General features: G+C 32.7%; 1 protein-coding gene across 1 annotated transcript in view; it reads left to right on the top strand.

Annotated features, from left to right (window-relative positions):
* The first annotated feature begins 239 nt into the window (after positions 1-239).
* Positions 240-14,597, top strand: part of CEP290 (centrosomal protein 290) — a 54,675-nt gene continuing 40,317 nt past the window's right edge. Inside the window, exons 1-18 of the mRNA XM_009284348.1 lie at positions 240-291; positions 909-1,029; positions 1,170-1,247; positions 2,014-2,083; positions 2,295-2,341; positions 2,719-2,862; positions 3,054-3,107; positions 4,037-4,189; positions 4,559-4,741; positions 5,079-5,168; positions 5,244-5,366; positions 7,651-7,768; positions 8,308-8,480; positions 9,010-9,172; positions 9,829-9,929; positions 10,021-10,108; positions 10,588-10,700; positions 13,785-13,869. Coding sequence (XP_009282623.1) covers positions 928-1,029; positions 1,170-1,247; positions 2,014-2,083; positions 2,295-2,341; positions 2,719-2,862; positions 3,054-3,107; positions 4,037-4,189; positions 4,559-4,741; positions 5,079-5,168; positions 5,244-5,366; positions 7,651-7,768; positions 8,308-8,480; positions 9,010-9,172; positions 9,829-9,929; positions 10,021-10,108; positions 10,588-10,700; positions 13,785-13,869 — 1,885 coding nt within the window. The 5' untranslated portion in view covers positions 240-291; positions 909-927. The remainder of the gene's footprint in view (positions 292-908; positions 1,030-1,169; positions 1,248-2,013; positions 2,084-2,294; positions 2,342-2,718; positions 2,863-3,053; positions 3,108-4,036; positions 4,190-4,558; positions 4,742-5,078; positions 5,169-5,243; positions 5,367-7,650; positions 7,769-8,307; positions 8,481-9,009; positions 9,173-9,828; positions 9,930-10,020; positions 10,109-10,587; positions 10,701-13,784; positions 13,870-14,597) is intronic.

Below are 14,597 nucleotides of genomic sequence, written 5' to 3'. Positions count from 1 at the left end.
TGTATGATTAGGTTTTTGAATAATAATTAATTTAATGTTCTAGTCAGTTTTCTTTCTTTCTTAATTTTCTTAACCATTTATGCCCTATTCATAATTTAGGGCAGTAGGTAGATTAAAAAATGTTCTGTTTTAAACTTCGCAGAATCTAATTTTTGAAATATTGATAATAAAGGCTAGAGACAGTACCAGAGAATAGAATAATCCAAGACTTCCAATCTCTTCTGCCTTTTTCAGATACTCCATTGACTTTCAGGTATATGAGAAGTCACTGTGGCCCACAGCAACCAGTAGGTAAGCAGTAGAACAAAACTTTGCACCACTTTCTGATCAGATTTTTGTCAGTTTCCAGGTTGTTTGCTGTCCTTTATCAATTCAAGTATTCTAATCAAAAGGAAAAGATATTTAATGCAAGAGTTTAATATCTTAGAAATGAATGTCAAGTGGATGCTTATAGTATCAAACTAAAGCAGGTGTTGGTTGTGTTTTAAATATTAGAAATAATGATTTCGTGACTGTAAGGAGATGCTTATCCTACAAGGGCTGGTTCAAAGGGCATCAGGCTGTGTTTGTTCATTAACATAAAAATACCGTATTGAGAGGTGGGGAGGAAAAGAAGGATATTAAAGTTAAAATAGAGGTTTCATGTGTTGTGATCTTCACTGTTAGTGTCACAAATTCATTGAGTATGCATGATGTAATTTTTAACTTAAAGAAAACATGGTTTTACTATAGTCTCCTTGTTTGCAGTAGACCAAAATGTGAACACAGTGTTAATCAGTGTTACAAAATCAATACAGTTATTAGAATCATCTTGTGTGGTTCAGTGGCCAGCCTTGTTTGAATCATTTGACATAAAATTGATTGGCACTGATCATGTCTGATAGTTGTTATTTCAATTTTTGTTCCAGGAAAAATTACAAATTCAGTATGGCACCCATTTTAGATTGGAAGAAGCTTATGAAAGTTGATCCAGATGCTCTGCCTCGTCAAGACGAACTAGCGGGCAGACTGCTGGAGACCATGTCCAAGGTACTCAAGGGGAAAACAGAACATAAGGGTTTTGTTATGCATTCTTCCCTAAACTGTCTCTGGTGCTTCACATACACAAATGATTTATTTTGTGGATTTCATTGATATTTGTATAAAAACACTGTTGTCTCTTTCCTTAGGTTGATGGGAAAGACTTAAAAACTGAAAAGCCGAAACAACTGATACACCTTTTTAAAATTACTCAGTCGCTAATGAAGGTTTGTATTAATCCTCACTTCCTACAATTCTGCAGATGCATTTGTTTATTTTTTGTTTAAATGAAAGCATCATTACTTTTTTTTTTTCCTTGCATTGAGCACACTGGTTACTCCTAAGAGCATTTATATGCCAAATGTATGCTTGCACCAGAGTATCTGCTTGTCACTGTTGGGATTATGGCATGTAGCAGTGGGAAGTGAATAGGACTAACATAGTTATATAGTTAAGGAACCTTAGTTTTATAGATGGAAAATGCAAACAAATATCTCAAAAATTGGTTAATGTTGTAAGTTATTGGTAATGATTTTAACTTTAATAGAAGTTTTTGTGGTAGGTTGATGTTTTAGGGTAAATAAAAATGTCACCATGAATGAAGAAACATCGCCATCCTAAAACTGATCCTCTAAATCTATCATACTTTCTTGTATTTACTCATGAATGTACTGAAAGGAAGAATTAACAGCAGCATAGGTTAGCACATTGGTTTTAGAGAGGCTTTTTTACTGTTTTTAATTCTCAGCAGTATGCTTTTGAATGTGTAGGTAGCCCTGTAGAATAAATTACTAAAGAAGATATTACAACAATCTGAACTTCTTAATTGTCAGCACGGGGAAAAATGGGAGTGGATTCATTTGTTTAAAGGGAGAAAATCGATGATCTTTTGTAAACATTTTCATCATTTTAAACATGAGGTCTATAGAACAATCTTTTAATTTACGTTCGTAGTAAATATTTCTTCTTTGTTTACTACACATTTTTTCCCAGATGAAAGCTCAAGAGGTAGAGCTGGCACTAGAAGAAGTTGAAAAAGCTGGGGAAGAGCAAGCCAAATGCGGTAAGCAAGCCTTTTTATGCTGTTCCTAAATTATTTGTTAAATGTATTTTTTAGGGTTTTTTTTAAGTTTAGGGAACTGAATAAAATACCAACTGCTCTGAAGTCAATTGCTTCAGTAAAGCCAAATATTTAAAGACTAAGGTTAACCATTGTTGTTCTATGTACTTTTTACCTTGTTGGGTAATTCACTATATCTGTTCTATTTTAACAGAAAATCAATTTAAAACAAAGGTGATGAAACTTCAAAATGAATTAGAGGTATGTTTTAAAATTTTGTTAGTTTATAGAGTGCTGTTTGGTGTGGGGGGGTGTTTAATGAGGTTTTTTAGACTCGTATTTTAATCTAGTAAAGAGATGTAATAGCCGTACATTTTAGTTAATACCTTTTATTGGCTTTTGAATATTCACCAGCCTCAGGTTTGCAAAGAGCTGTATGTACAATGAATTTTTTTTATACTTGAATAAATCCCATTTATTTTTAGATTTCTGGGTTTTGTTGAAAGAAGCTAGTGAGCCCTTCCTGCTGCTTTTCCTGAACACCAGGAACGTTAGTCTTAGCATCTGCTTTATTTTTTTAGTTCTTTCTATTTTGAAGAACTGTAATATATTTATAATGTTATTTTAATGCTCTTAAGACGGCACAAAGATCTGCTGGTGGTCGTGATACTCGTTTTTTGCGTGATGAGATCCGCCAACTGGAAAAACAATTAGAACAAAAAGAGAGACAGTTAACAGATATAGAAAAAGAATTGGAAAAAGAGAAGAAAGTGAATGAACAGGTAAGAAGGACTTCAGCTTGATATCTCTCAAAGCTGTTCTGGCACATCTTTTGAAAAGTCGATGTTCTGAAAAGAGCCTCTGAAATAAAAAAAAACACTGTGCATTTGTTTTCTATTTTGTTTCTGGAGTTCTTTGTTTTCATAGTTTATGGTGTTAGTGATACCTATAAAGGTTTTCCATCTTGTTCTAGCTTGCTCTTCGAAATGAAGATGCCGAAAATGAAAACATCAAATTAAGGAGAGAGGTTAGTAAAGAATTATTGCTGATTTACTGTATTTTTAACTTTATATTATTAGCTTTCTGTATTTATAATCTTTGGTGTGGCATGATGTTTAATTCTGTTTTAGAACATTTCCTGGTTACTGGTACAAAGAGAATATGGAATTTTAATCACACTTAGCAAACATATATTACGTCTGCTCCAATGAAACTTAGTTAATTGAGGTCAGGAGGTGTCTACATTTGAATTTACATAGTCCTACTGTGCATTAATTTTGTCTGGATTTTGTGTTTTGATTTTTTAGTATTTTTCTTAAATACTATTGACAAATAGATTTGGTAGATATTAGACAGGATTCGATTTATGCTTGCTGCTTTTGCTAAGATTGTCTGATTGGTTAAAATAAAATTATAAAAAGTCAAAAGTTAATATAACAATAAATGCAAAGATAGAGTTAACATTATTACTAGAATTTTTTTTTTAATTTGTTCTCTTGAAACATTTTTTATAGCTGTTTTTAGAAAATACCTGTAATCTTGGCCTCTGAGAGAATAAAACAGACAGCAAAAGTTAATGTCCTGGAGGAAAACCTTGAGAATCATTCCTCAAAATGCCCTTTTACATATGTGTGTGTATGTATGTACATGCATGCACAGGTATATAGAAAACTCTATTTTATTTTGTCTCTATGTTGATTCCTATTTAGTCTTCCTAAAGCAAAGATAATTTCTAATATTTTCATGCTTTGTTCTCTTGGTCTTGTTCTCTCCTTTTTAATCTGAAGAAAAAATGCATAAAGAAAAAGGTGAGACTTCTAAGTTTTTTAAAAGCAGACTGTAGGAATTTGGATGGGTTTTGACTGTCTTAGCTCTTTGTGTTAGCTTGCTAGAAAAGCAACAACTTTGTCTTCAACTCTTCAAAATAGATTTAAGTTTGGATTGCTTTCTGTGCAGAATGAACAATTGCATCAGGATGTAGTTGACTGTCAGAGGCAAATAGATTCTCAAAAAGAAACAATTCTGTTACGAAGAGGAGAGGATTCTGATTACAGGTCACAGTTGTCCAAAAAGAACTATGAGCTTGTCCGGTATTTGGATGAAATTCAGGTAAAATCTATGCATGCTATTGAGTATTTACTAGACTGTTACTAACAATAGTGTTTTTCACAAAGCTATGTCAATTTACAGATCAAGTCTTGTGGAGTAAGGGAATTCATAACGCAGTTGGATTCTGTGATGCATATACTCTGCATCTGTGAATCTGGCAGAGGTAATGAAGTTACTGGCAATGGAAGATGTGTCTTCTATTTGCTGTTAGGATTTGTTGAAATTGATGATCTAGAGGTGAAATACTGTCTTCTGTGCTAATTTCATGTAAGACTTTCAAGTCTTACATTTAAGGTAGCTATCAATTAGTGCTTCTTCAGGTATTAAGATGTGCACTTTTTAAAAGCAGCTTTTTCTTTAATTTTGCAGAATTTGACTGAAGCTAATGAAAAGTTAGACATTCAAAACCAAGAAATGAGGAAGAATCTTGAGGAATCAGTGCAAGAAATGGAGAAGATGACTGATCAATATAACAAAATGAAACTAATTGTGCAACAATCTGATACTGTTATGGATCAGTTAAGAAAAGAGAAAGAACAGTACAAATTTCAAGTAAGAACTGACTCATTGAATGTAATTTTTTTTTAGGTTTATGGTGTATTTTCATATTTTAGCTCAAATTAAAAAACATTCAACATATCCAGTTAAAAATACATGCTCTACTGAAATAACACTCCCTAAACGTAGTATGATCTTTAAATTTGGTGCAAATTTTAAAACTTGACTGCAGATCACAAAATTTTTTTGTACAAAATGTTAGTCATACTCTGTTCTTAAGAGTCATGACCTTCCCTTGCTGCTGTAATGCTAATCTGTTAAATTGTACGTGCTTGATGTAGTATGTTTGTACATATATGTGATATGATGTTCATGCAAATGGCATTTCTAGGTTCAAGAGCTTTCAGACCAGCTGAAAGCGAAGAATGAGGAAGACGATCCACTCATCGCAGCTGTAAATGCAAAAGTTGAAGAATGGAAGGTACTTTTTAGATACTTTTTTATTACTTTTAGGAATTATTTCAAGTGTTCTGATGGTATTTTATCTTCTTTTCAGAAAATCTTAGCTTCAAAAGATGATGAACTCCTAGAGCATCAGCAAATGTTGTTTAACTTGAAAGAGAAAATGAAAATGGCCCAACTTGATGTAGACAGAAACAGCATACTGGCCCTTCAGCAGGTACAGTCTATGTGAGAAATTAAACGCATAGAAATTACCGTTCACTAAATATGCTAGTGACCAAATAATTATTTAGTCTTTCATAGTTTGCAAATACCAGAATATGTATTACTTATGTTTGAGAATTATGAGACAGGTTGATTCATTCCACTACAAAGTTAGCTTAATAGACAATGCACAAAGGAAACTTCTCTTGCTGTATGTATGAACTGAGCTTTTGGTAGTTGGTTCTGTTACTTTCATATTTATCTTTTCTAACTATTAGTAGAGTCATTGCTTTAACATCTAAGCATCCGTAATTTAATGTTTTTAAATTATAGCTTAGTTTTTGTCCTCTAAATTTTTTAGTCAAGGAACAGTCTTACCTAGTGTTTAATTATGTAGACAGAAACAGCATACTGGCCCTTCAGCAGGTACAGTCTATGTGAGAAATTAAACGCATAGAAATTACCGTTCACTAAATATGCTAGTGACCAAATAATTATTTAGTCTTTCATAGTTTGCAAATACCAGAATATGTATTACTTATGTTTGAGAATTATGAGACAGGTTGATTCATTCCACTACAAAGTTAGCTTAATAGACAATGCACAAAGGAAACTTCTCTTGCTGTATGTATGAACTGAGCTTTTGGTAGTTGGTTCTGTTACTTTCATATTTATCTTTTCTAACTATTAGTAGAGTCATTGCTTTAACATCTAAGCATCCGTAATTTAATGTTTTTAAATTATAGCTTAGTTTTTGTCCTCTAAATTTTTTAGTCAAGGAACAGTCTTACCTGTGTTTAATTTTCTGTGTTCCTTTGTCTCACGTGATGCCATACTATTAAGTCTGTGGTTCAGCCCATGAGAGAGCTAGCTGAATTTAAGTATCTGTCATATTCATGCAAAATTACATAGTTCTTTATGATTTTGAATTTCCCAACTTTCTTGAAAAACATAAAAAGAATAAATAAATAACACGGCTCATTAGGAACCCTGAAATATACATTACGGAAAGCATACTGTATAATACGAGGATGATTTCCTGCCTTGCTTCACGTTTTTTAAATAAACGTGTCATGACATTTGTGTTGCATGTTGGGACCCTGTAGACTGAGCAGTATGATGAGATATATTTACACAGTGTTCCAAAACTAGGAACAGATAGCTTCTCAGGAGAAAAAAACCTTAAGTACAAATCGGCCTCTGATGATCAGAAGAGAAAGGCAGCTGAAAGTAACTTTCATAAGCAGTTGTAGAGTCTGGTTTTAGCTGACTAGATGGCTGTAGAGGTTGCTGTTTTGGATGACCATCATTAGCATGACATTTTGAACAGTTTTGTGGAAATAAGCATATTTTTAAAGCAGACACTTAAAAAATAAATCAAGTTACTGCACTGTGTTTTAACTCAAAATGGACTGAGCTTGTTATGGTTCAGTGTATGTTTATATTCTAAAGGGTTATGTTTAGCTCCTTGCAACTTTGCTAAGCTCTTTACCTTTAGATTTGAAATGTGGTTATATTTGTCCTCTAAGAAAGCCTGAGCTTTTGTTTTTCATAACATTGGTATAAAGTAAGGTCGGCAACTCTTGAGATTTTTACATTATAATTACTTTCTGTAACTTTTTTCCAAGTCTCTTTTTTATCTTTTTCCTCTTTTTTATCTTTTTCCTCTTTTTTTGTTCATCACAGAAAAAATAACATTAAGCTCTCTGTGATATTTCTGAAGTTCATGTATATAAGCACAGAAATAGTATAATATAAATGGAAGTCACTTTCACAGTCTGTGTGTACTTATGGATGTATATGCATGCAAAACAAGGTGTGATATGAATTTGTAAAAGTTGGATGACTTGCTGAAAGGCAGTCTGCAGTACAGGTGTCATGTATGATGGATTGTTAGTCCTCCCAATCTTGAACTTGTATCTCTCGGTTCCCACTGGTAATTGTTTATGAGGAAGCTGTAAGAAACCTATATCATCTGAAACTTTTCATCATACATTGGCTAACTCTTAGAGAACTGTTCCATTTAAAATTGATAAACTAAAATACTGCTTTTTGTGTGTGTGTTCGAATGCTTTATTTTTACTCTTTCTTTTATTTTTCCTGCTTTGCCTTTATATACCCAACTGCTAGATAATATCTGAACTCTATGTTGTAAGTACAGTATATTTGATGTTCTATAAATTGTTTTGTATTAGCTACTTTGAATTTCTTCATTTACTGTGTAGTGTTCTGTATTGGTAGCTTGCCTGTCAGTAAAGAAGAATTCTTTAATGGAGTTTCTTTTTTTGTGTGTGTAGGGTGTGCAAGAGCGAGATGCTCAGATAAGATTGCTTACTGAGCAAGTCGAACAGTATACCAAAGAAATGGAACAAAATGCATTTGTTATTGAGGAATTAAAAAATGGTCTCCAAAAAGGTAAAGATAACATGACCATAGATATTTTAATATCTATGGAAAGGAAAATAAGAAACCACAAATTTACTGTGCATTCTTTATTCTTTAGAAATACAGAAAAAATATTTTCAGTATTTGAGTACTATTAGTCTCTAATTTTTTTTATTAAACATCCATGAAGAGTTCCAATTTATTCACAGTACTTCAGTGGGTTTTATGGGTAATACAGTGCCTAATAAAACTATATCTGATCTGTAAAGGTTAGAGCATAACGTATAAGGTCTCAGCTCTATCAAGAATTGCAAATGAGTAGTAACATGCAATTCAAAACAAATTCTGATGTCCCTTACGAGCACTTACTTCTTATAAATATTGTTTGAATGAACGATTAGGAGAAAAAAAAAAGCTCTTACATGTAGTCTTTTGTAATTACTTAATTAAAAAGAGCAGAAAATGAAGATCTCTTTTATAACATCATCTGAAGTGTTTCTGTCTTGCTTAATGGCTGATAGCAAGAATTTGTAGTTGAACTGTAAACAGATCGAGGTTTTTGTTTCCAGGTCACTCATCTGTTGCTCAGCAGAATCGTATTGGGGATATGCAAGAAAAGTTAAAAATGCTAGAAGAGAGAATTAAGGAGGCTGAGAAATCAGCAGCATCAGCAGAAGCAGAAGCTAGAGAAAAAGACAAAGAGCTTGTTGAGGCTCTGAAACGAATGAGAGACTATGAACTGGTAAACAATTTGTTAGAGTGGACAGGGTATTTAATCATATTTTTAGGAGATCATTTCGTCCTTCCATTTTTCATTGACTGTGTTCTAATTAGAAATTAAATTAATGACTTCTGATGCTGGGTTGTTTTTTTTCTTTTCTTTTCTTTCATAATAACATTTAGTGGTCACTGACTGCATGCAATTTTTTAGCCATACTTAACAATTTTTACAAGTTGCCAGTTTTAACGTATTCACGTGGGCTTCTGAAGTCCATTGAACAGTAATTGAACACTCAAGATATGATTCTTCAAAGGATCATGTAGTAAGAGGACTCAATTTTGAAATATGCAGAGACTCCTCTGTAGTCAAAAGACAGATTTGTAAGATCTGCTTTTTATTCAGTAACTTTTTTCACTAAGCATAGTGCAGAAGAGTGATACAGGTTGAAAAACGTTTTTTCTTATCTGTGTAATGATGAAAGACAGATTCATAATTTATTTCTTACATCTGTTGGTTGGGGTTTTTTTACTTTCCATTTGGGTTTTTACAGGGAATATATGGTTTGGAAGAGGCTCTTGCTGAAATAGAAGATTTAAAAAATCAAATCAAAATACGAGATCATGAGATTGAATCATTAATTAGGGAAGTCAATAAACTCGAATTTAAAATAAATGATTTTCTTGATGAAAATGAAGACCTCAGAGAGCGCTTAGGTATGCTATATCCATTACGTTTTCAATTATTTGTTGTGTAAGAATTGAAATAACATTATATCATGGAAATCTTTTACTATACCAAGTAACTACTTGGAAATAGTTTTATATATTCTGCTAGTATTTGCAAGTAGTTTTAGTGAGTTAGGACAAACTGCATGAATGTACATGACTCAACTTGAATGTACATGACTAAACTTGGCTTACAGGTTGCTTTGAGTGAAGAAAGTAGAAGAATAAGTTTTGTAGTGCTTTTTTGGTTTTGATTCCTCTTTGACTGTACACTGCTTAATGAATTTCATACTATGGTCTTTGGAAACCATAGCATACTGAAGTTGTAATGCTAGATTGAAAAACAGAAAACTTTGGACAGGCTTATTTTTACATAGAAGAATCTAAACATAAATACAGTTAATTTTAGGTGGCATTTTATTGCATTTTGGTTTTTGAGTAACAGGTAAAATTATGCTTTCTTCAGGTGTTATTATATGGAGCATAAGATGTGTGTACATATACAGAAATATATTCAACTATCAACATATTTTTTTAATTCTACTTGACTAGTTATGTTCTGATTTAAATTAACTGCATTCTAATGATACTAACATTAATGTTCTTCCTTACTGAATAATTATACAGCATATACTGTATTTTAGGTCTTGAGCCAAAGACAATGATTGATTTAAATGAATTCAGAAACAGCAAAGCACTGAAGCAGCATCAATACAGAGCTGAAAACCAGATTCTTTTGCAAGAGGCAAGTGATAAATCCTATTTTTGTGTAAGAGCTACATAATAAAAATGTATTTGAACAAATGAAATACTGATCTGTGAATAATAATACGCAGATTGAAAGACTAGAAGAGGAAAGAATTGAACTGAAAAAACAGGTTCGTAAGTTGGCTCAGGAGAAAGGAAGAAGAGTTCCAACAATAGGTAGGATTTTTTTTATTATAAACTGTCCTTTCAAAAACATGCTGTCTATACTTATTAATATAGCTATGTTATATTTACTCATTTGTTTAAATTACAAGGCTAAATATGTTTCATTGAATCTGTGGGAAGAGGTGAGTGGGTTTGTATTTCTGTAGTCTTACAGCCCAGTAGTTTTTTGACTTGTGATGGCTAGTAGTGCATCACTGGGAGTTGTGTCATTGGCTTGCAGTTCTTAGATGCAGGACGGTCTTGCCATGATTTCCAGTAAATCTATATAATGTATGTGTTTCAAAAATCTTAAAATTTCAATTCTGTGCCACCCAGGGAAGCATAATGTGCTCAAATGGAAAGGTGTACAGCTCCTTACTTTGCAGGTAGAAAACTAGAGCTCAGATATACTAAATGGAATATATTCCCTTGCTTGGAGACCAATTAAAAATTCATAATAATTTATTACTTGTACATTTACTTGCAATTAGGATTGGATGCTGGTGACATGCAGGTAACTGATAGCTTTACTGAAGAGAAGGGAATGAGTAAGAGCAAGTTGGATTTCTTGAACAGACATGATATTGCTGAAGTAAAAGCAAAGGTAGGTTCATAAAGCAAGTTTATAAACATTTATTGTATTTCTCTTTCAAAATAAAAATAATGTTATTTTGTAAATATCTGTTCAAATATTTCTCTAGGTGCTTTTTATTAACGGCTTTTAGAAAATCCAAAAATTAATAATTTGTAATTTTTTTAGAAGACTAATGAATATTCTATATTTTTTGTGAATATAGGCTAGCAGCTCATGTAACGTGGAAAGGAGAAACAGACTTGCAGATAGAGAAGCACCAGTTAGACTTTTGGAGTCAGAGAAAGATATAGCTGAAAACAGTAAGGCTGTGAGAAGTCTACCTAGAAGAACTAATGGCATACTTAAGAACTTAGATCACTTGGAAAAAAATAGAAATACTTCTTCGGTTCATTTAGGTTCAAAACATGTGACAGAGTGGCAACTAGTTAATGACAACTGTAGTTCTGAAACTCTTGATATAAAAGAGCTTTTCGTATCACCAGAGCTACAATTTACACAGTCGTCAGGAATAACAGATGATACAGACAATAGAGAGATGTCAAAAGACTTAAAATCAGACTACACAGTTTCATTTTCTGCTTATCAGCGAGTGTGTCAGGCCTCAGAGGTAAATAACCGGAATTACAGAAACAAACCATCTTTTCAGAATCAAGTGTCCGTAACTTCTAATTCAGACCAAACAGGTCAGGAAAATTTTTGCCCAGGACTGACTCTCAGCAAAAACTCTCTGATTCCTTGTGCATCTGCTCTTGGAAAGCCAGTAACGCACAAAACACAAATAATGACATTGAAGGATAAGCAAGACTGTTCGCAAGTAAAGTTTTCTGATTTAACTACCTTTCAAGACGACAGAGAAGGAAAGAAATGCCTAACAGAATTGTTGCAAGTAAAAACTTTGGCAAGTGGACTTGAAAACGGACAATCAGAACGCTCAGGTCAGGTAGATCCTGTTGAAAATCTCATAGAGCAATTGAGGAGAGAATTAGTCCTTCTTAGATCACAGGTGAGATACCTTTATAGTATGGGTATGTTCATATCTATTGCAGTTATTTAGAAGATAAATTCAAATAATAAAGATGTTTTAGTTTACTTTCATCTTTATTAATTAAAGCTATAGGATAGTTCTAATAGAATTTGGCATTTTTTCTTCTAATAAAAAAGTGCCAAGTCATTAATTTGCAGTTTATTTGTTGATGTAGAATTGAAAAATGTAGGAATATATTTTCATTCTGTCAGTGGAAAAAGTTTGCACAACACCTGTGCACACACACATAGATGGGTACAAAGAGAGAACAGGTTTTATTCCTAGACCTTATACACGTCTGTGTAAACAAAGTACTCGTCACTTTTCTTATTAGTGCATAAAGCCCTGCATCTCATACAAATTAATTGTTGCAACTGTATTTTAAACAACATAGTTTGAGATTTTTTTTTTTTTAAATTGTTTTAAATAAATACAGAGAAATACAAATGGTAATTTACAAGCGTTAGTTGAATGAAGTAGGGACTGAATCAGTCCTTTGGTATGAAAGACAGAAGATGAGATTTCTGTTAAAAGACGCAGATGTTATTTGACTAGAGGATGTCTCCTGCCTCCAGAGAGAACAGATGGTGTAAAGTTAGACTTTTGAAATCAGAAAGGCCTTTCCTTCTGGGAAACATCTAAGAAGTTCCTGAGTTGGTTCTTCTATCCTTTTATCCATTTCCCTGCCAACTGACAAAGATAATGTGTATCTGTTTTCAGAAAAGATGATTTCCAATGAAAAATTCCATTATTCATTAAAATGATCTCTAATGATAAAATCTTTTAGGTTCTCAAAAGGGTTTTTGAAAACTTTTTCTAATCAGTGAAAGAATGGGTTGATTTCAGGATGCTTGCTGTGGTTTCTTTTATTCACATGATAAATCATATAAAATAATTACTTACTGCTTGCTTCCTAAATTGGTACCTTGAAATGGTGTGTGAGTTTTCAGTATAGTGGAGGACATTGCTTTGGTTGCTAGAGATACATTTGGGGCATGGATCAAGTCAATCCCTCAGAGTCTCACAGATTCTTGGTCTGTACCAGACTGTTGTTCCAACTGCTGCATGACCCCAGAATACGTTTGCCTAGACAGTGTTACATGGGATACACCTTGTGTAATTCTTCCAGTGAATCCATCTCTGTTGCCGTTGCATTTTAGGCAGGAGATTCATATGTGGACTGGGAAATTTTCATGAAGGCATACTCCAAACTTGAAAAAAGGCTGGGACTAGAACATTAGATTGCTAAAATTAGAATCTGTGTTTTTTGTCTGGGAGAAACCATCTAAGAATGTGATGAGGAAACATCACGATTACAATGTATAAGATAAGCAAATAGGTCTTTCCTATCTTTAACTGAAATGTTTTGGAACTGATGGCATTTCTGTTGAACCTGTTGAGCTATGTAATTGATCAATGGAAAGTATAAGTCTATATACATCAGGCTTTTTTCAATTCTACAAGTTTTTCCATGCTACAGGAGTATGCTTTACTGTTGTGATTTCTCTTAAAATACTGTGTTATCTAAGCTGTGGAATAAATAATGCCTACTTATTGCATTTTCAGTAGAAAAGAAGTGGGGTTTTTTATATTTTGGAAGATAAGTCTTGGAAATACAATTTTTTTTCTATATAAATGGAGATACAATCCTATAGTAATAACTAACTTGGGGTTTTTTTAGAATGAGCAGATATCCAGAGATTTGTTGATCAAGAATATGCTAAATAGTTATAGAGAATTAAATCTTGAAAGATGCAGAAGCCAGGCAGTGCAGGTAGTACAAGGTTTTAAAAAAAACAAAACAGGATAAATATTTATATAAAGTTTATGCATGGTTTAAATATTTTTTCCTGATAATTTAGTTGCTGTGAAGATGAGGCTATTTCTTTGATTGTTGCCTTCTATGTAACACCTCATTTTGGTTTACATACTATGTAATTTCACTGTTGCATATATATGGATTAGCAATATTTTCAAGCATTTATACTCATTTAACCAGTCTTAATGAAAATTCTAATACTAAAATTCCTAAATTACAATTTTTGAGTCGTCTTTGTTCTTTTCTTTAGAATGACTACCTTACAAATGAATTAAGTTTGAGAGAGAGAGATTTGGAGAAGAACAGGACTGTAATAGCCAAATTTCAATCTAAATGTAAGTTGCAAACTGTTTTAAAACTAGGGAATGTTATCAGGTACCTGCAGATAGTTTGCTTATTTAGTTGTTCTGTTTCTGTGATTGTGAACACAAATATCTGACTTTACAGTTTCTGTTTTAAATGCAGTTTACTTTGGTATCTTTCACAATGATTGAATTTGCTGTGTACATAGAAGGTTATTATACAATCATTCTGATACACTTCTGAACTGTGGAAATTATGGTTGTGAATTGGTCCAGGTGTGAACACAGTGATTACAAAACAATGAATGTAAATGGCACTTATCGAATTGGAATTGCTTTGAATTCTCATTAATGACTTTTTTTTTTAAATTGTGTTTATATTAGTGTATATATTTGTGTGCGTGTGTATAAATACATATATAGTGTTGCTAATTTTAAACTTAAATTAGTGATAGTACATGAAACATAGTTTATTCATACTAAATACATTAAACTAGGATCTCATGTTTTTCCTTCCTGAATTAGACCTAATAAGGCCTTTAAGTCTGTGAGTGACCCCAATTATAACAATTACACAATTTACTTGTGTAATTGTAGTGCTTTTCTGGCTCCAGGGAAGTGTTGAGGAATTAAACCCACTTGCTGCTTACGTATATATGTATGTTAGCTGAAGTGCACTGCTTGCAAACTCTGAAATAAAAATAATGCTGATTTCTCCAGACAAGAATTTTAATTTTTTCCCAGAGAATGTGAATTCTAAA

The sequence above is a fragment of the Aptenodytes forsteri genome, unplaced genomic scaffold, assembly GCF_000699145.1.
Source record: "Aptenodytes forsteri isolate BGI_AS27 unplaced genomic scaffold, ASM69914v1 Scaffold53, whole genome shotgun sequence".
NCBI classification, from domain to species: domain Eukaryota; kingdom Metazoa; phylum Chordata; class Aves; order Sphenisciformes; family Spheniscidae; genus Aptenodytes; species Aptenodytes forsteri.
This window is presented reverse-complemented; position numbering and strand designations above follow the sequence as displayed.